This window comes from Oculina patagonica, chromosome 1, assembly GCF_052425735.1.
Source record: "Oculina patagonica isolate OP01 chromosome 1, crgOcupat, whole genome shotgun sequence".
Lineage (NCBI taxonomy): Eukaryota > Metazoa > Cnidaria > Anthozoa > Scleractinia > Oculinidae > Oculina > Oculina patagonica.
The window spans coordinates 39,570,232-39,591,449 of record NC_135758.1 but is presented as its reverse complement, the minus strand read 5'-3'; the positions used below and the strand labels follow the sequence as shown (position 1 = coordinate 39,591,449).

The following is a 21,218-nucleotide window of genomic DNA, read 5'->3' as shown; positions in this document are numbered from 1 at the left end:
TCTCAAGATCACAAGTCCAGCACCCTAATAACTAGGCCACGGCGCCTTGTATCAGTTGTCTATATCGATAATAATATGTTTCAGAATTTTACATACACTGTATAAGAATATAAAATAAAAGTTATGTGCTCCCACCCACTGAATCCCCACATACTCACCAAGTACAGTAACCCCACTTTCTGTCGAGATTAAACACTTTAGTGACAGAGCACCATTTCTTGTCTGCATCTTGTGCGGTGCATCTCCAGTATACCGTTCCCTTGTATATAAAGGGAAACTTACAGCAGGCACCACGTGCATTTCCTCCGACTGTAGCGGCGCCATCTTTACAAACTTCAAATCAAAATTAAATCACTTCAGTCCCGGTACGGATGTCTAACGCGATATCTATTTCCCTTCTGTGACTTCTGTATATAATTATGCGAATATGTAATAAGCGCCTGTCTAAAATTCCCGCTAACCACACTATAGTTTTTCGTGCGATCACTTAAAAGACGTAATAATAGAAACCCTTAGTTGTTAACCCCAATCATATAAGAACCTTTATGGGCTAACTTGGAAAAAGGCAGGTTCTTATATGCGGGTTTTTATTGTAATTGAAACCATAGTTAGGAGGAATAGGGATGATTAAGATTAGAAGAGATTGAGGGAGTTTCGAAACGACAAGCTTGAAACATCGCCTACGTTTAGATTTACTCTCTTGATATACCTTTGTTTTAACTAATGAGTTTAATCAGGCTATTACCTTGAGAACTAATATCTTGATGCCAGGTGCTAGCCGTTGCTTTCCCGTCGTCCTTTTTACTGCAGCAATGTCTAGGGCACCACTGAGAGCAGAATTTGCGACAGTTAACAGGACAATCCATCTTTGATCGGACAGTTAGGGACGATGGCGAAGGTGAGTAATCATCTACGAACGGAAGACGCCTTGATGCTTGATGTGCTTTCTGGCAACACTGTGCTGGGCAGTTATCATGACAGATAGGATGGCAATCAGCGGGGCACGGTAAGGAAACTGTGTACGAAGACGTATCACGTGCCATGCCTGGTTGTGTGTTTGAACAACATTCTGCTGGGCAAGTGTTATAGCACACCCTAAGACAGATCGGTTGGCAATACACTGGCCCAGAAGGAGGACTGGGAACATACGGCGAAGGAGGAGGAAGATTACAACAGTGAACTGGGCAATCTGGGGCACAGACTGTAGCGCAGATAGGAGGGCAAGAGGACGATGTTGGCTGTACGGGTGAAACTAGCTGATTCTGTTAAAAAACAAAACAAGAAAAGCTTGTTTTGAAAAAGTTAAACTAAAGCTCTATGAATCATCATCATCATTATCATCATCATCGTCATCATCATCATCATCACAACAACAACAGTAAAAACGGCTGAATTCCTTTAGACTATCACAAGCTTATCCGCCATTTATGTGGTAAGCAATCACTCAGTAGTCCCTATTTTCGTTCCTAAAACATAAGAACAGAGTGAAGCTTAAGCCGTGTAGCCGCTCATATAAAAAAGATCATGTTTGATATAATTAAAGCTGTTATTGTATTTTTCAGCGGTTTGACACACAAAAAAGGCTAAATGGTCATTCTTCATTGAGTTGACCGATGTGTTGACTCTTTTTCGTTGTTTGAATACCTTGTTAACAAAAAATATTCTATCGCAGGCTTAAGTGCACTGACTTACAACGTTTGGAATTCTTTTTTTACATTTTTAAGACTAGTTATTACCTGGGAAGGCTGAGGGGCTGCCGGTTGTTGTATTTGCTGGGACGTCTTGCTTTTAAAGTTTTTCACACAGCAGTAGTCAGGGCAAGTGTCAACACACTTACCGTCACAATCAGAGGGACACGGTGCATAGGAAATCTTGGCCTGAGGCACAGAGCCAGGGGCGTCACCTTTTTTGAACGATACATCAATATAAAAGCTCGCTGTTTCAGTACGAAACGGTGTTTAGGGACCTACGATAGTCACCCTAGCGCTCCAGTGCTCCAGACTAGTCGGGGGAACAAGTGCCAATTGATGGCAAGATCACGTTTCCGAGAAGTGACTGAGCCTGCGGTTTTTGTCCAGAAGTTGCTAAGCAAAATGACGAATTTGCACACGCGATTTCTTTTGGAGAACTCGCGAGTGCTCGCACTAGTTTTTGATTGGATGAAATAATTCGAAAATTCTTACAGTGCTTCAACAAAGATTTGGCGAGACCGGCACTTATTCCCTCCACTGAGACAAACAAAGTTATTAAACTTGGACCAGTTTTTACAGATGATGTAGCAAAGTAAACGATTCTATGCAGCCAAAGATTTTTTTACTACTTTCAAGGTGTGACGTGACGAAAAACGAAACTTACGGAGAGCAAAGGAAAATGTATCGCTTTTGTGAAACAGAACAATTAAATAAATTAGTTTCTTATTGAAACATCGCGTACCGAAAGTCGAGAGGGCAATACGTTTATCAAGTTGAAATATACCTTTGCGTCCTAGCTGTTTTGAAATAATTTTTATGGATTCGACGGAGTGGTAACATAGCGATATATATAATAACGTTGCGAAATGACTTCCAAAAAGTTTATAATTTCATACACCTTTTTCCCACTTACCTCCACAATAGCCCCACTGCTTGTCCACGTCATAGTTGTAAGTAGTAGCACACCAAGGCCTGGTTTCGTCTTGAGTGGTGCAAGTCGTGTACATTTTACCACCATATATGAACGGGAAATGACAGCAGTTACCATTTGAATTGCCACCGTGACACAAAAAGCAGGCTGCACAAAACCCCCACTGCTTATCGGCGTCATAATTACCCGTGGTTGAGCACCAACGGTAGCCTCGCTCGGCTCTTGTACAGCGATGCTGCGGGTTTCCTTGGTAGATGAATGGGAACATACAACAGGCGCCTTTTGAGGTCCCGCCATGAGTTGGCATGCAACCTGCAAACCCACCAAGGATTATTTTAGATTTTGTATTCATTTTCGTTTCCTAAAAAATAAACACGTTACTAAAAATCCTTGAATCTCTTGAACAGGTCTAGCCTTTTCGCACTGTTCCTTGTACAAAGGAATTCTGTCAGCTCGCACTGGGGGAACAAATTTGCATATATTATGAACCGAGGTGAAAGAAGCTCAAACACAAGATTAATCCCTACTCGAGTTTCTGCAAGTCCTTTATCGAATTAGTTTTTGTATCGCAAAAAAGCTATGCTAAAGATGGTGCTAGTTGGTAGAATTTCTTCGTGCTCTCAAGTTATTAATGAATCATGTCAGTTGATTTTGTAGAAAGGCTGAGCAGCCAACATGGAAGGATCTACCTTTTCTTAAAGGTAACTCTTTTCATTCTCCCCACCAAAAGAATATATACTGCCATCTGTACCAACTGAAAGTTGTATTGCTTATGTGACTTTCTCGTCACTTGTGATAAAACTTGAAAATCATTCTCGTTTACAGTGCCATAGAATATACATATTACTATTCCTTTTCAAAATAAAGATTACAAGATATTTACAAAATAGAACCAATTGGATTTAAAAACTTACCTTGACTTATAAGTAACACTGAAATTAAAAACAAAGATATTTTCATTAATTAAAACTGTAACAAAATTCTGGAATATGAATCGTCCTTAGCATGTGCGATTTTAGCCCAAAATAGGACAGTTAACGCGTTCTGCTTGTAATTGGAGAGTACTTGTCATTTGCTAGCGCTGGTGTTTTGGTTTCTCGTGCCTCTCAGCTAAAAAATCTCAACAGTTTTGTTTAGATTTGGTCATGGTTATCAAATTTTGTTGTAGTTTTGATTATTTGGTAACAGGACTTCGTGTCGTCCAATTCTGTCCGCAATTGTTCCCGCGATTAAACACATCTGATCACTCGTTTGCTTACAGACCGAATTAGATTCCACTCAGTCCTCTTACCATTGTTCATCGTCACAGTATTACAACCATATAGTAAAGATATGGAAGTTGAAAGTGTAAATTCCTATATTGACATATTATATGAGGCCTTTTCATTTGCGCAAATTTTAAACGATGTTTATTGAAAGCACTAAACGGCAAAAGAAATCAGAAAATAGCAGCTTTATCTATAATATACAGCACATTCGCTTGAATGGTGTTGTTTTACTTTTTTATGTCGACTTGAGAAATTTTCTTATAAAAGACTTTAGAAGTAAATTACCAGAAGGCTCAAAATATGATTTCTTTTCCAAGTTCAATTATTATCTTGATGCATTACGGTTTTTGTCTCTGTTTTTTAAAGACCTTAAAATGTTTGAATTTCTGCAGTTTGGTTTTGCGGTGCACGCGAAAACGTTTTAGATATCTTGAATTGAGTTAATCGGGTAAACAAAGTTTGCTAACCAACGAAATATCTTATTATATAGGATCAAGGCAATCTTATAAACAACTTATTCATTTTAGAAAACAGTACTTACCTGGAACTAAAGGAAGTGTTGGTATTGGAGGCAGTGTTGGTAGGGTAACAGAGCCAACCACTGGCGGTTTGGTTGGAGCTGGAGTAGATGATGTACACGGAGGTGGAGCACCAGGTGTTTGAGGGGCACCTGGTGGCGTGCATGAAGGTGGGAAGACTGGCGGAGGGCTTGGTGGTGGAGCAGGATGAGGAGGAATAGAAGGTTTGCAAGGCGGTGAGCCGGGAGGTAGTGGACTAGGATAAGGTGGACAAGGTGGAAGTGTTGTATATAGTGGTTTGGTGACAGGTGGTGTGGGTGTGGAGCATGGACGAAGTGTGGTAGATAAATGAGGTTTTCCTGGCACTTCAGGACCACATGGTGGAGGTGATGGAGCGAATGGAGGGGGGTGAGGAGGCGGAGGAGGGGAGGGAGGAGGCGACAGAGGGGGTGACGGAGGAGGGGACGGAGGAGGGGGCGGAGGTGGGGACGGAGGAAGAGGCGGAGGAGGTGGCGAAGGAGGTGGCGGAGGGGGGGACGGAGGAGGGGACGGAGGAGGGGGCGGAGGTGGGGACGGAGGAAGAGGCGGAGGAGGTGGCGGAGGGGGTGGAGGAGGCGAAGGAGGCAATGGGGGAGATGGAGGAGGGGGTGGTACTGGATAAACGGGTGGTGGCGGTGCTGTAGGTGGTGGTGGTGGTGGAGTTGTTGGAGAGCATGGGCGACGTGTGGTTGTGGAAGGAGAGACAGTGAAGATTTCAGGGCCGCATGGCGGAAGAGTAAAGGGGGGCTTAGTAGTTGTAAGAGGGGAAGGATAGGGTGCTGGCGGACGCAGAGAAGGTGGAGGTGGTGATGGTGCTGCAGGTGGTGGTGGCCTAGTAAAAGGTGGAGTAGTTGGTTCGCATGGACGAAGTGTTGTTGTGGAAGGAGAGGGGCCACATGGCGGAAGAGTAAAAGGAGGTTTCACAGTTGTTAAAGGGGGAGAAGGGGGAATTGGTGGAGGCGGAGCAGGCGGAGGAAGAGGAGGAGGAGGGGGTGGCAGCGGTGGCGGCAGTGGAGGTGGAGTCGGCTTAAGTGATGGAGGAGATGGAACCGGTGATGGTGGTGGATGATGTGGATGTGGATGAGGATGAGGATGATGATGAGGATGAGGCGGAGGAGGAGGAGGAGGCGGAGGAGAAGGAGAAGGAGGAGGAGGAGGAGGAGGAAGAGGAGGTGGTGGTGGGGGTGGCTGTGTTGGTGGTGGAGACGTTGGCAGAGGCGGCGGTGAGGGAGGTACGGTTGGTTTCGGAGAGGTAGTCGATTGTGGCCTTAATGTCGTTGGCTTCGTAGTTGGAAGACCTATAGATTGCATACGAAATGGAAAATATAAGCATTTTAAGTGCATTTTAGTGAGTCGTTGTATACAGTACAAAGACAAAATTAGTGAGTCGTTGAGGTTTTGAGAACGCCAAACAGCGCGCGAGCAAAAATTCCTTTTTCTTGACCCGGGAAGTGTGTTCAAGGATTGTGATGTTCATCGCCTGCAAAGTGATGTTGGAGGACCTGGATAGTCTGTCTTTAAAGTATTGGCTCACAAAATTCGTCCAAAACTCGGTTGCGAATAAGAACGGTGGTCTCTACGAGATATTCAGGAACGTTTTTGAATTGCGCGGTAAACGTTAATTTTAGAGTTATTCCAAACAGAAGCTTGTCTATTCAGTCGGTGTTTGTGTCATTAATATTTAAATTAGAATAACCCTGCATCACAAGGGATTGACATTTTATCAAACTCTAGAGTTTGATTTTATCAAACTATCGTGGAAAGGCCTCTGTCTAGTGTTTCATCGGGGTTTTAAACCACAGGCACCTGACCAAATTGGCGTATCCCGATTGGCTTGTGAAATCATGAATTATTAATGAGTTTGAGAACTTCTATTACAGAAGGTTAAAGCCGTTTAAACTTTAGCAGTCTTTTTTCCTACCGCTACTTTCGGATTGCTTAAATGTCAACCGCATGGTTGGCTGATCCATCGTAAAAAAGTAAATATGATTTGTATAAAAATTCGTCCAAAAAGGATTCATGTTTTCTTTACATAGAGTAAGAGAATATATGTGACGCAGAATAGAGTGCTTCTTGTATCTATACTTTCCATTGTTTCTCAAGTTATATTATGTTTGATGTCGCTTCTTTTGTAGAGTCGTTGCTTTCGGGGAGGCGAGGGGTAAAAAAAAAAAATTGAGGTATTTCGTTTACCAATATAAATGCTTTTACTTGTCAAAAAGTTAAAGAATAAATTGGTCCTTGCAGAGGGGTTTATTGATATTTTCGGTTTATTTATAGAATTTTCTATCAGATCTTTTTCCTTTCCCTTTTTAGCGGTCTTTCTTTCCGTCGGGGAGGTTTACACTCTTAAAGGAACGGCTTATCGTGAATGAGCAAAATGTTTCACCTCGAAAGACCTTTTAAGATTGCTTGTCAAAATTACCACAGTTCCCAAAACTCTTAAAAACTCCTCTAAACGTTGAAATGTAAGCTTGGGAGTGAACAAAGTTGACTTGACCTGGCATCTTATTGAGCGCATACGGTAAGTTTCTCTGCTATTTTAATTTACATGACTGTAGAATAAATAAAATTATAGACATACTTGATTTTGGCCTTGAGGTCACTGTAACGTGAATATAATGGTGACAGTGAAGGCCAGGAACCGCGTAGATTATCTTCTTTCCGTCCAAAAGAATTTCACGTTTTCCGTATGGGTCCTTGGCCCAAAATGTTACAACTTGACCACCACTTATTTTAGACGAGTTCTCGTCAAGATAAAGCTGCTGGATATCCCCCAAATTATCCATTACCTGAAAATTACATTGTAAAGAATAACTTTGATAACTTGGCAAGGTCGTATAGAAGGGCAAAGTCATGCTATGAGACTGAGAAAATGGAGCGAAGATCTAGAAATTTGATGCACCAACACACAATTCAACAATGACACACAAAGTCGCAGACCAGTCAGTATGCAAATTGTACGCATCATTTTTGACAGCTGACCGAAAATCAAGACTAGGGATGATCGCACTAACATCAAGGTAAAGTCTGGTTCAGGTGCCGGAGCTCATTCCGGTTTTCAGGTTTTTCGTAGCATTAATAGGAGTATCTCTACACTACACTGAATGGGACGACGGTCGTTCATAGGGTTACCCCCAGCATTAAGTTCTCTGGTACCCATTTGACATCTCTTTTGGTAACAAATCTATAAGAGGATCGCGAAACTATTTTATATTGCTAGAAAGCAGACAAGTAACTTTTATGTAACTTTTAAAGCGTCATGACCGCCATGAGTTTATTTTTCTCTGCCTCAACTACCTCAAGATAATCGTTCTGCTGCGAACATTTTGTTGCACGACTCCGTGAGCGGTTTACATTTGTCTAGCACCTTTGGACCACCGTATGCTTTTAGTGATTCAGTCACTCACTATAATGAAAACATTTTTAACTCCAATGAAAAATAAATTGGAAGCTCCGCTTTTAAGGCCTTAAACCATATATTAGGAGTATCTCTACTACTGAATTGGATGACAGTCGCTCGTAGGATTACCCCCCGGCATTAAGTTCTCTGGTACCCATTTAGCCTGGGTGGAGAGAGGCACTATTGGGTAGACTGTCTTGCCAATGAACGCAACACAATTGTTAAGACCGCAGCCAGGCTTCCATCCGGAGTCCATTGCGCTAACCATTAGGCCACCGCGTCTCCTACACACTTATAACAAGAAATTACTTTCAGAAAGTGATAAATGATCATCGCAGTGAATTTCCAATTTAAGCAATTGGAATAAAGAAGCCTGAAAAAAATTTAGGGCTTCAACGGGATTCGAACCCGTGACCTCCGCGATACCGTTGCGATGCTCTACCAACTGAGCTATTGAAGCCACGCATTGGGAGCGAGGTCAAATTACTTTAAGTTATCTTTAACTAAACTTTAGAGGGTCGTCGCATGGTGTGAGAAGCATTAATGACATAAAAAACTTTAAACGAGTTTACACTATACAAAACTTGAGTCTTTCGTATCCGTTAAAGTTACCCACAAAGAAATGGGAAAAGCTAATCATGTTGCCATTTTGACCTATGACTTTGCAAAAGGCACCAATCGTAAAATGAATTTGCGAGCTTACCTCAGATAGAACCTCAGCGTCGTCTCCTCGCCGTCCTCTATTCTGTCCAATTTTTTTTAAACCTTCGACTTGACCGTCGCGAATAACGTAACGAAGACGTAACTTAGGTCCTTTGAAAAAATAACCTTCTGGTTTAAGACTGGAATAGAGAAGAACAGGCACTCCAGCATTATTCCAGAAAGTAAAGTGGAGACAGGGCCCTAAATGAAAAGAAAAAAAAAAGAAAAGTCATCGCGTCAAATTAAATGACTCATTCACGTCCCTTGTTTTAAAAAACAATTGAATAACTGTCGTTTCTATAACCGAAAGAAAACAATAGCGTAATAGAGTTCTGTCTGAAACAGTTGACGGGACATAAATGGTCCAAAAAAGCTGCTAGTTAACAATTAGACGGCAAGCTCGAGGTTTCTATCGGCTGATAGTTGGCGAGGGGCGAAGCCCCGAGTCAACTATCAAAAGCCGGTAGAAACCGAGAGCGAGCCGTCTAATTGTGTTAGTATTACCCACTGACCGATCTATTAAACTCAGAATAACACTAGAATTCATTTATTGAAGGCTTTGATTGATAAAATTATGCGAAAACTAAGCGCGCGCTCCGAGAGCCTTCTACGTTCGATAGTAGGCACCTGTGTAGCCCATCAGATTGCGCGATTACCAATAGTAGGTCAGTGTGGTTATGCTAATGACTGTTAGTTGGTCAGCAAGGCATCATATTGCCATTATATAACGTAGCTATGAAAAGTATGTCAGTAACGTTTCTTGCTGCCGCCATGTCTTCCCCGCGTATAATTAACGATATAGTATTGTTTTCTGACAAACTGAGTTTTTAGCACGAATAAAAAACGGCTGCTAAGCTTCCCAAAACCACAGACGCGTTTTGTGACGACCACTTAATATTGCACACGATTTGTCTCTTATCTTTTTTTATTGCTGATAGACAGAAGTGAGTTTAAAAAAGGAAATGGTTCGAGGATAAGCGCTAACTGCAACAAGTGACAGTGTTTTGTTATGGGATTACTTTCCCTGAGCAGCAATATCCGCAAAAACTTTTTGCCTACATTTTACCTTCAGGCTTATGGCGCGTCGGTGCTGTCGTGGGTCGAGTGGTCGGTGTTGTTTTGATTGTTTGCAATGGAGTTGTCATTGTTGTTACAGGGATTCCCGGCGGCGTGGACGGTTGAAACGTATTATAGCAGTTCATGTGTGGATCTTCATTTACACGCAGAGGTCTTAACATAAATGCGCAACGCTCTAGCCAATCATCACTCCCCATGTTGTAGTCCGTTACCACCTCCACTCGGTGATAGTTTTTATTTATACTTCTGCAAATGAACCATCCTTTTCGCATGAGCATAAACTGAAATGCACCTGGCAGGGAAAATACCTCGAGAAAGGCTGCACTTGCATCGAAATCTGGTAATACAAACAAACCCGAGTCTTGTTAGAAAGTGGTCAATTTTTTTTTAATACGATAGTGATAACGAGCCCGTACGGCGGTACGATAATATGACTTATGGAAGAGATTTTCAATCTTCTACGCAAAAGTGCGTAAGGCCTCAAATGGAGGCTGCAATTTCCTTTTATGTGTCAATTAACAAATAGATGACATCATCCGCCCGGTGGCGAGAAGATCAGGAATATGATAATCATCATCATCATCATCATCATCATCATCATCATCATCATTTAAAATAAACCTGGCTACGAATAATCGATGTAAAGCTTCGAGCTTACCAAACTTCATGTCTCCTTTCTTCCCCAAAACAAATCTGTAGTTCTTTTGACGAATATAGTAACCGGGTGCACACATTGACTCAAACGACAAAGTTACGTGCTCCTTGTATCCACTGAAAAGTCCTGGAATCTTTAGTGCAAAAGCCTTGAGATAAAATTAAGCAAAGAAACAAAGATTCGCTTGAAATAGAAACACGTATTTGATCACCCGTTGGGTGACTGATGTCTACCTCCCCCTCCCCCCCCCCCATCGTAAATTTGTTGTTCTCTCGTCAAATGTAGTCAGTACCAGGAGCATGAGCTAATTCAAGTGATTTTAGGGTCTGATCAAGACAGGAATTCAAGCGACAAACGCTTGAGCTATTACTCCGGTAGCAACTGACTGTAAAAGAAGAATCAAGTACTAGGAAGTCAGTGACGATTTCGTGCTCGGCAGGGTAATTGTGTAGGACTTGCAATAGAAGAATACACGGAAATATTTCTTTTTTTCTCTTACGAAAGAAACAGTTTAATCGCATATGCTATTTAGAAACTGAAGCTATAAAAGGCAAATATAATAGGAAATGTACGCGGGGGAGAAAGAATAGGTGGCACCCTTCTAGCTAGGCGGGTTTGTTTTTTGCCATGTAACCGGCTATGACGGGGCTCTCCCGGCTTGCCGCGATAGGTCTTCGCGCGTGTTCTTAAATTAGATCAAATTAGTTTTATCTGTAGGCTGGAAAATATATCTTTGAGCAACAGCTAATTAATTCGAAATTTTCGTTGGAATGATTATCCTAATTCACAGAACAGCAAATATAATTTGAATTTAGTGGCCAAAGACTGTTGAATTTCAATTGAATTCCCCCCAAACAATAGACGAAGTAAATTTCTAAGAGCTTGGACATCAGAGTAAAATAGATTTGAAGACGGTTAGCCTTGATTATTCAGTAAAAAGTCATATTTTTCTTCAATCATTTGGAGCTACATGGTTTTTCCACATCGTGACACGTTTCAATGACGCTGACTCAACTCGGGTAGAAGGGCTGTGAATTCTGTATGTAAAGGCGGGCTATGTTTCACCCCTTCTAGCCGGGTAACTCGGTTAGCCGGGGCACCCTTCCTCCATGTAAACAGGTCTTTACTCTACTTTAGTAGAGTTCGCGTTATCGTAGTAATCTGCTTTCAAAATTTTTTTTTTATGACAATAAGGAACTGAATTGAATTGAGATTAACCTGACAACTCCGGCCCAACTCAAGTTTCCCGTTGGTGATTCGCCAGCAAAGGTTATGTGAAGGGTCTTGCTTGACTGGAACATCAACAGAGTAGATGACGTACATAGCTGTACTCACAACTGTAGTGCGAACAAAATGAAAGTACACTCAACGAGTGGAACCTGATTAAACTACAGGTTGGATAAGCGTTAAATATTGGACCAAATTGCAGCTAAACTTGATTGATTTCAAAAGCAGGCGCCCTTTTTCTATCCCTAATCAATGCTGGGTATCTCTATCCCTGCTGTTAAGTGCGCAAAATCTTTCATTTTATCTAGCGTGTGAAGACACTTCGATTGAATTGTTTGGAAAATTATCTATATTTACTCTACATCTAAGCATTGTCAGGTAAAAGTACATGGTCACATTTTTACGAGCAACACTAAAAGTATTCGCTCAGTTTGTTGTTCTACGACCTTTGTATTCTGCTGCAGTATTTTGAAAGGTCAGTTCCACATGCACCACAGTTTATTGGAAAACGCCGCGTTTCAGTCTTTTTTATAAAGGAATCTCCGTTAAGACTTATTAATGCAATATTTACATGTAATGCTTATTGCGTAAAATTTAACGTGATACAAATAAATGAACATTTCTACTTACTTACGGTGGCGAATCCCAGCTGGTCCAAAAACGTTTTTTGGCACGCACATACACGAGCATCGTAGCCAGCAGGACAAAAGGCGTAGTTCTTTTTTATTACGGAGACAGTTTGGCCTGCACTGACCCCCGCGGCTGCCACCGATGCCCCTGATGCACTTCCTGGTATTACTACAATGGTTGCATTGACCGCGCCTTGTTGCGCTTCCTGGCCGGTGAGAGTTGTTTGACCGGTTAGATCTACTTGACCCACTTGACCTGTCAGACCTGTTTGACCTGCTGTGAGACCTGCTTGACCTGTTATAACTTCTTGGCCTGTTAGACCTGCACCCGCTTGTCCTCCAGTTTGGGAAGTTGCTCCAGGCTGCATTGGAATAACACTGCCATTCGCTGTGTAAATGTTAAAAATCTGAAAGCGGTAATGAATAATTGGTTTGGAAGACACAGATGACCATTAGTCTTCAACAGCATGGGATACTTTGCTATAGCTGGTTACTTTTTTTATCAAGTTTCCCCAAAAATTTACTGATACTTATTCCTGAATGGAGAAAGCCACTTCGAATGAATAGCTTTTTGCCCATGAACATCACAGCTACCATTAACGGGGCTCGAAAAGGGACTATGCAACTAAATTTTAGATGGAGTGTTCTGGGTTCTAGCACTGGATAGGGTCTTTGCGTTTTGTTCCTTAGCAAGGAACTTTACTTTCTTAACTCAGGTGCATAAATGGGCGCCAGCGAATGAAATGATTTGATGTAGCTATGCGATGAACTACGAACCCATCCAGGGGAAGTGATTAAACCAGAGATAAGCGTTCGCCGTCGTGGTGGGCCACTTGGTTCGAAATCAGAATTTATCTACCAAATAGTATGATTTGCGATATTTACGAAACAGTCTTACTAAATGTACACTTAAAAAAAAGAAAGAATACAAGGTGTAGAAACCATTGCCGCAGTTACAAAAGCCTCTCATTGACACTCTACCGGTTTGTTGGATACACCCATCAAGGCCAAGGCTTCCTTCAGTGTTTTGGTGGCTACTTCAGTTGCTGCCTTTTCTGCCGCTATCGCACCGGCTTCTGCTCCAGCTTCTTCTCCGGCCTCAGCCCCTGCCATTGCACCTGCTCGCATTCCGCTTTTAAATGCCTCGTTCGCGCCAAGAGAGGCTCCTGCCTTTGCTCCTGCTTTGGCCGCTATCGTTACCAGAATAGAAGGGGATGTTTGGTTTTCTGAAGGGAAAATATATTAAATTCAAACAACTAGAAATTATTTAGAGCATTTAAAACTTTCTTGACCTATGGTGGTTTTAATTAAACAAATATCCTTTCCTTAATTTCTGATGTCCTTTTTGTAAAATAATATTATAGCAAAGTAAACAGGACTCAAGAAGTTTTTACTGTGTTTAAATAAAATTATCTATTCTATTTTATTCTATTCTTCTGATCTAATTGTAAGCTGTTATTGGATGAGGTGAGCATGAAAACGAGAATTATTAACGTCGAGGTTTGTGATGTGTATTGAAGTCAAAGGTGGAAAACAACTAAGGCCTTACTAAATTCGCTATCATGCAAAAAATGAGTCCATAAATGACTAAATCTATCCCCTCCCTTGTACGTCCGAGGGTTAATTAAACTTTTTTAACTTGACTTTTTTAACTTTTGTGAGTTGTTTAAATCTATGTCTTTGATCATATGCCATCATTTCGTCGTTTTTTGCTTAAATTTAATTTATCTAGCATACCTTGAGGCTTGGGTGGCGTCGTTGTCCACAAAAACCTAGAAGGTATAGGATAGTACTGCTTGTTGTCAGGTGTTTGGACTCCAACAGCAAAGGTGTCGTTGCCATATTGTTGCTTATGTAGCCCTTCGATGTAGTAATACGAGCCTTTTATCAGGTACACTGCCTGGGACGTTTGTTCAGGATATCTGGAAAAGACAACCATTCCTTTTCCTGTCAAGGTAGTTATGCCTATTGTCATAACTCGTAAATTTGACGAGCTATGAGTCGTATTTTGGCGAGGACTAGTAAACTCAAATACCCAAGGGGAGACCGAACGAAAAAAGTTTTATCTCGGCTATCTATCTACATTGGACCGAACGAGTTTCATTTGCCGCAGAACCGTACAAAAAAGTTACGATTAGGTATTGACCACACATGTTAGTGACCTAGTATCGCAGGAAATCAGGATAGTAGACAACGCGTCTGATTGACTTACCGTATTTACTCGAATAAGCACCGCGGCGCTTATTAAATTTTGCGCGCCTCAAATGCGGCGCTTATTCGAGGGCGGCGCTTATTTAAAATTAAGCCGCCAGAAATAATCTAATCTTTTACAGTTATTGAAAACAGAAGTGTCTTTTGGTTCTCAGTATTTGTCTCTTGCTGAAGGGAGAAGTGGCGCTTGGTGTCCTGGCAAAGTTTGCGGCCTTCGCAACATTTACAGAACTACGTATTGTAAAACAATCATTTTGAACTGCAGAACATCGCTTTTTCTGGAAAGAAACTTCCAAGTTTGTTTTAGAGTTGCTTTGTAGTGTTGTTTTAAGTTTAACGGAATTCATCGAATAAGCGCCGCATCGGTACCGCAGCGCTTATTCGGGGGCGGCGCTTATTAACTTTTTGGACCCAACTGCGGTGCTTATTCGAGAGCGGGCTTATTCGGGGGCGGAGCTTATTCGAGTAAATACGGTACTGTGATTTTGGGTACGGTAAAGGGATAAATCAGGCAGCAATATCTCAAATGGTCACTTACTACTCTGGCCAAAATGACGTATATGTAAAATACAAAAGACGAAAATAACATATTTGTTTTATGAGTTGACGCGTGAAAAATCATAAGTTGACACTCCATCTTTGGTGCACACAATGATGAGGCTTTGCCTGCAGTTTTACTATTTTACACTTTCTTTTACAAGGCGAATAAAAACATAGTTAACACTAGAATTGTTTGTGGAACGTTGTTGTACATTGGATCTATCTTAACGGACACTGGTGTAGCCCCGGCCGTCCGTGCCGTTTTTCAGTAAATTTTATTGTAACTAAATTCCCTATAAGACGGACACCTCTCTCAGACGGAAGGTTCGAGCCGGGCCGAAGGTGTCTGTTCCCTGTATTGCGAGGGAGACTAAATTAGGTGGGATATAAACAAACGAAATGTTAATTGTCCCCGTGGCTTGATCCACCAAAAAAACTCATCTCGGAATCGCACACTAATTTCTTTCGTCCAAACATAAAACCGTCAAAGAAGGGTAAACTATTCGTCCTACAGAAATGTTTCATTCGACTTACATAGTCAAATATAAATTTTGTGGAATCACCTTAGTACACGTAATTAGCTTAAAAACTAAGAAACATGTTATGAGTTCTTACTTGTGGAATTGCAAAGGTAGAGACTCGTGGTCCTTTCGAACTCGACATATCAATATCTTATCATCCGGGTTATCTGTCCTACTGAAATAGAACTGGCCTTCATTGTCACTTGCTAAAAAATAAAAGTAAATCATACGTTATAGAAGAGCAAACAAGTCACATATGTGTTGAAAAAAATGTACCTTATAAAAAATAAGCAGCTTGTCATATGGACGGTCTGGAGTTTGATCTGGACCGTCCAGGTATAATATTTAATGACCTGCAGGCGACACTAAAAAATGGTCCCAGCCAGTAAGATAAGTAATATATATAAAAATAAATGATTGAAAGTAGCAATGGCACATTCACCAACAATGAGTGTCAATTCACCCACTGCTTCCAAATCGAACTGAAATTTAATAGTGCTGGAGGAAAACCGGGAGAAAAACCCTCCGTGCAAGGTCGAGAACCAACAAAAAACTCAATCCACATATGACCCCAGGTCCGATATTGGAACCGGGGTCGCACTGTTGGGAGTTATGCGCTCACATCGATCGAGATCGAGCGCGATCCTTACTGTAAATGCTAGCCTGTTATGTTGGCGTAACAATAGTATGCCTCCCTCGCCTTCAGGGTTCTGATCCTTGTGAAAAGTCTGTTATTTATGTATCCCGGATCAATATTTACTAAGCACGCGGCAATTTGTTACAGCCAGCAAAATATTTGGCTCGCTTACGTCTTTCGGTTCAAGCTCTGACCGAACAGTTAATTGCACTAGGGTATGTAAACACAGCTTTACTGCCATTCTACATGTATCCCGTTTAATTCCTCCCAAAAACACTTGTCAAAAGTGAATTTAAAACACCCATTTGAAACATTTCTTTTAATCCTCGCCTGTGGCTCCCCCTTGTGTTTCCTAACAAAAGCAGCAGAGGACCCATGGGTCGTGTGGAGAAAGGTATCTTATCTCTTGTAAAATGAAATCAGATAATTTACTCTGTAGTAATTTTAAGTGCTAAAATAAAATTATGACTTCTTCCTATTAAAGTGTAATAGCTAGTAACGAAATGGAGAGATTCTACGCAGGATCCCACGAGGCAAAGAAAAGTTCTTTTGACCTCGTTAGGTTTGGAACCTGTGACCTTCGGATCCTATGACTGTTTCTCTACCGACTGAGGAGGCTAGAGGGGAGAAAGTCGTGGGTTGTGTAGGTGGTATTTCGTGGCAAAATAAATCAATGGGAAAGGTACAAATGCAAAGGACAAATGTTGACCTTCGCAGCACAAGCATTTTACTAATTAGTGAAAAATCATAGAATTAACTTAAGCGTTTTTTTTTTAAATTGACGAATTTAACCCATGAATTTCCTTGGCTTTCTTCATTGCTGCAGGTGCATCATTTGTATTATAGACTGCATTATCTGAGAAGCCTTCGCCGTTAACGGGGTAAGTGAGAGTACCCATTACTTGCTTAATACCTATAGAGAAGATGTGTGGTCCATTCTGTTCTGGCACAAAGTAACCTCTGATTCGCGAACCATAATTTTTTCCCCAATTATCTGGCTCATTAAATGCTGGACGAATGTTAACGGATGTTGGAAGTGAAGGAAAACGAGGATCTTCCAGAAGTTTCTTAACCAGATAGCCGTCAATGTTATCCCATCTCTCAAGGATGACTCCTCGTTGTCGCAGCGTTTTAACAGGTTCTGAGGATTAAGAGATAATTCATACAAATGAAGTAAGCCTTACCTTATGTGAATGCTTTGTATTAATTATTTTACTATGACTCGAACGAAGACGTCAGCGTTCGAGTCTAGTGGCCCATCAGGCAAATTCTTATCTCCGGTGTATCATCATCATCATCATCATCATCATCACCAAAACTTTTTGACAGAATTTTGCAGATTTTCGGCACAAATTGAAAATGGAGCACTATTAAGGAACAAACACTACTTTTTGACGAATCCTGGTCTCACTTCACGGTAGTTGCTTATAGTAAAAGAAGACAACAAACAAAGAAACAAACATATTAAACATGGCTAAATGACTGTGCCAAAATAGCAATCCCTGAGTTGGGTTTTCGGGAACTTCTAAGATTCTTCTACTCAGATCTAGGGGTGTCAACTTCAGTCTTGAAAAGGAGTTACCCGGCCAGAAAGGTTGACCCGGTTTGGAAGCTTTCTGTTTTCGTGTAAACAATAAACGGAGAATGAATGGAGAAGGATTACACGTTGCGGTGATTCCTTTTTGGTTAGAGGCCAACCCGGGGTCGTGCAAACAGGCCTGGAACGCTGATGTTTGAAGCCACTAGAGATACTTGATATCACGGTTGTCTGTCTTATTCTGCAACAAGTACATGCAGCTAAAATAACTACAAGATGAATTTAAACACACTGAGACAGTTTAAACATTTCCTTTTCTTTGTTTGCAATCTTCACGATCTCACAAAATAAAGCTCATGATCCTCAACCTCTCTTGTAAAGGGGGGGGGGGGGGGCAGTTCTTTTACACGAGATAAATAAATAAAGTAAATACCTACCATTAATTCGTTGCTTTTTAATTATGTTTCTTGCATTGTAAGAAGTTTGCCCTTTCTTTTCCACTGTAAAGAATAATATAAACAGCAGATGAATGACAGTCAGTTACTGACCGGTTATTGCTCCATTTCAACAAGCTGTGTTGAACACAGACCGAGGTCCATTAAGCCACTAGTGTCAGACATAAAAGCTGTAAAACAATCTGCGTATTTCTACTTATTCTGCTAAAAAAAAAAGACATTAGAAAGAAGGGACGTAGATGAGTGTCCATATTATGGAAGTATCCGTAGTTCATGCCCAGCTAGTTTCTCTGGGACCAAGTGATCCAGCACGTGAAGTATTCTTAATACAGAGGTGTCCGTTAGGAGAGGTTCGACTGTATTTTCGTGTTTACAGACCAAGCAAACAGACGACCTTGCAGACAAAAGTATTAGTTTCGTTTTCCGTGCGAATGGTGTGAAATGTGGTCGGTGTTATCTACTTTATCGCCAAACTTCACTTTCACATCGTTGAGAATTTAGAGCGTTCACTTAAAGAGAATGAGTTGTTTAATCTCAATGAGAAAATAACTGAGATAAGATCAGCTTAAGCATTCCAGTGTATTAAATATACTGGCGAACGATGTTGCAAATAGCTTTTAAAACAGCTTGCAAACAAAAGAAAATGGGAAGAGTTTGATTTTAGGTGTGCTTTTTAAACAAGCGCCTTTTCAAATCAGAAAATTCAGTTGTTGGTAGGTACCAGTCGTGTAGTTGACATGCCTACATAGAACTTGACCCTTCAAGATTTTAGCAAATATTTATTATTTTTAAGCACAACTTTGAAATAGTCCATAATACTAAATTTGTCTTATTTTTAAAAGTGCTAAGGATGATGATTTTGTAGTAGAACTTTTGTCGCCAGACTTAAACACCAACACTAGTCGTTTCAGTTAATTAACGTCAAGTAAGGTCTTGAATGCATTCATCACAGTTGAAACTACCTATTATATATAACAGCAGAATACATTTTGAAAAACCTTTCTGCAGATAAAACCAGAGGTCGACCAAAAGTGTTAGTTTCTAGGTGGCAAGTAAAAACAACGACTCATTTACCCGTTAAAGATGTGGCTAGACACAGACAAAGAAAGTATATAAACCCGCCATTGACCTACCTTTGTGTTTCTTTGCCGCCAAAATAAACCAATGGAACTCGCACATAAAAATGCCAAAGAGCAGAATAGGTACAAGTCTCATACTGCATGTTCATGACATGAGAATCAGATTCCAGTGGAATTCGTGATCCTTCTTTAAAATATAATATTTTCCTGTTTCTTTTGTTGAAAAGGTGTAAATGTCTAGAGCAATACACCACCCGCTGGTAGTCTCTCAGTCGTGTCATTGAACACGTCATGACGTAATCCAAAGTAAGAAGGACTGAAAATTGTACCACAGAGATTTTTCTTGAAAATAATTTCAATGCGTCGTAAAAGTGGAGCTTGATAAGTTTTTGAAAGGAATAAATAATGTCGTTGGAATATTTACATGAACTCCTATAATTGTAATATAATTGCAACACCAGAAGGGAAAGAATAAACAACAAGTGCGCCAGGTTTCTTGAAGTACCCTACGATGGCGGGGTTAACATCGAAACTCTAAAGTAGCGCAGGTGAGTCAAACCTAAAATTCAAGCGCAAGTTAAGTACAGTATAGCAAGAAGATTAATAACGGAGAAAACAGCAGAAAATGTTAATTGCAAGGTGTTGATCATAGAGCACCTCACAAGCGTCGATAAACATTTAGAAAACAACATAGCTTGAAGTAAGTCAGGGTCACTTGCTGTAAGCTATTAAAGTGATACGGCAAAGTTTGCAACACTGGCTTTGATCCTTTATAAAGTGGATTTTAAAAGAATGAATCCATTCTATAGGGAAAGAAGTACGAAAAAGCGTTCAATGGAAATCTTATCTCTTTGGAGCCACAGGTACTTGCTATTCTAAACGCTAAAATAGTGCTTAAAGACAAGTGCAATCATTGAAGACTTAGCAATGAATCTAAGATGGTGCTACAATTCAACAATTATAGCCTTGTGTGTTTTCCTGTGTGTGTGTTTTTTCTCTCCATCCAAACATATTTTAAACTCGCTAAGATAAAATCTCGTCGAACACTGAGGAATCAACTTACAATACAATACAATACTTTAATTTGACACTCCCCTTACGGGGCTTTTCAGTGACAATAAATTACAATATGAATAACAATTTTAAAATTATAAAAAATACAATGGTAAACATTACAATGATAAAAAGTTACAATGATAAAAATTTGGATAAAATGAATTACTTCTAATTAATCTATGTTAAAAACTCCTCCATTAATTTTGAAGATGAAATTGTTTTAAGAGTTTTTAAGGTCGATGTGAGATTGTTCCAAATGTTCACTGTTCTATAATGAAATGTTCTTTGACCGGAGGCAGATTTAAAAAGGGGAATATTTAAAAGCTGGCAGTTCCGGGTTGCACGTTTGGTGATTTTGTTGCGGGTGGTGAACTGATCGCTAAGATAGCGAGGCGCGCATCCAGTCATACATTTAAAGGCTAACACAGCGTCACGAAGGTAGAGGTGTTGTTTAATAGGAAGCCAGCGCAGATCTTTCAATGCTGGCGTGATGTGGTCGAATTTCCTCGTACCTGTGATGATGCGGGCGGCAAAGTTCTGGACCAATTGCAATTTGCAGATGTTTTTTCCCGAGCTGTTGGACCACACGGATGAGCAATAGAATAGTTTACTAAATACTAACGCATTAATTATTGTTACAAGCATGTCACGCTTAAACACAACTTCGGCACGATGATGGAACGAGGACTGGTAGTAGGTTGGCTCCCTTTCGTCCTGGAGAGGCAGCTGTTGCTTTACCTCATTTCATTACATTTTATATATTTTTTAGAGCGGCTTTCAAAAAAAAAATTAATTACATTTTATCGAGAATGAAGTAATAAAAGGCGTTCAATGCAAATGTTATCGCTTTGAAGTCACAGGTACTTGCTATTCTAAACTCTAAAATAGTGCTCAAGTGCAATAATCGACGACTTAGCCATCTAACTTGGAGATACAACTCAACAAATACGGCCTCATTGTACATGTGTTTTCCTGTGTTTTTTCCATCCAAACATATTTTAATCTCACTGAGATAAAATCTCGTCGAACACTCAGGGATCAA

At 40.6% G+C, this 21,218-nt stretch overlaps 1 protein-coding gene across 1 annotated transcript; it reads right to left on the bottom strand.

Annotated features, from left to right (window-relative positions):
* Window positions 1-154: 154 nt before the first annotated feature.
* On the bottom strand, window positions 155-19,256 carry LOC144646979 (uncharacterized). The gene is made up of 18 exons (XM_078506708.1): window positions 19,175-19,256; window positions 18,024-18,086; window positions 16,963-17,190; window positions 15,507-15,618; window positions 13,878-14,062; window positions 13,122-13,366; window positions 12,142-12,547; window positions 11,503-11,621; window positions 10,288-10,432; window positions 9,619-9,966; window positions 8,554-8,753; window positions 7,032-7,239; window positions 4,432-5,745; window positions 3,537-3,554; window positions 2,605-2,934; window positions 1,737-1,903; window positions 746-1,262; window positions 155-333 (listed from the first exon to the last, which is right to left on the bottom strand). The coding sequence occupies exons 1-18, from the start codon at window positions 19,254-19,256 to the stop codon at window positions 155-157; spliced, it is 4,866 nt and encodes a 1,621-aa protein (XP_078362834.1).
* Between the last annotated feature and the right edge of the window lie 1,962 nt (window positions 19,257-21,218).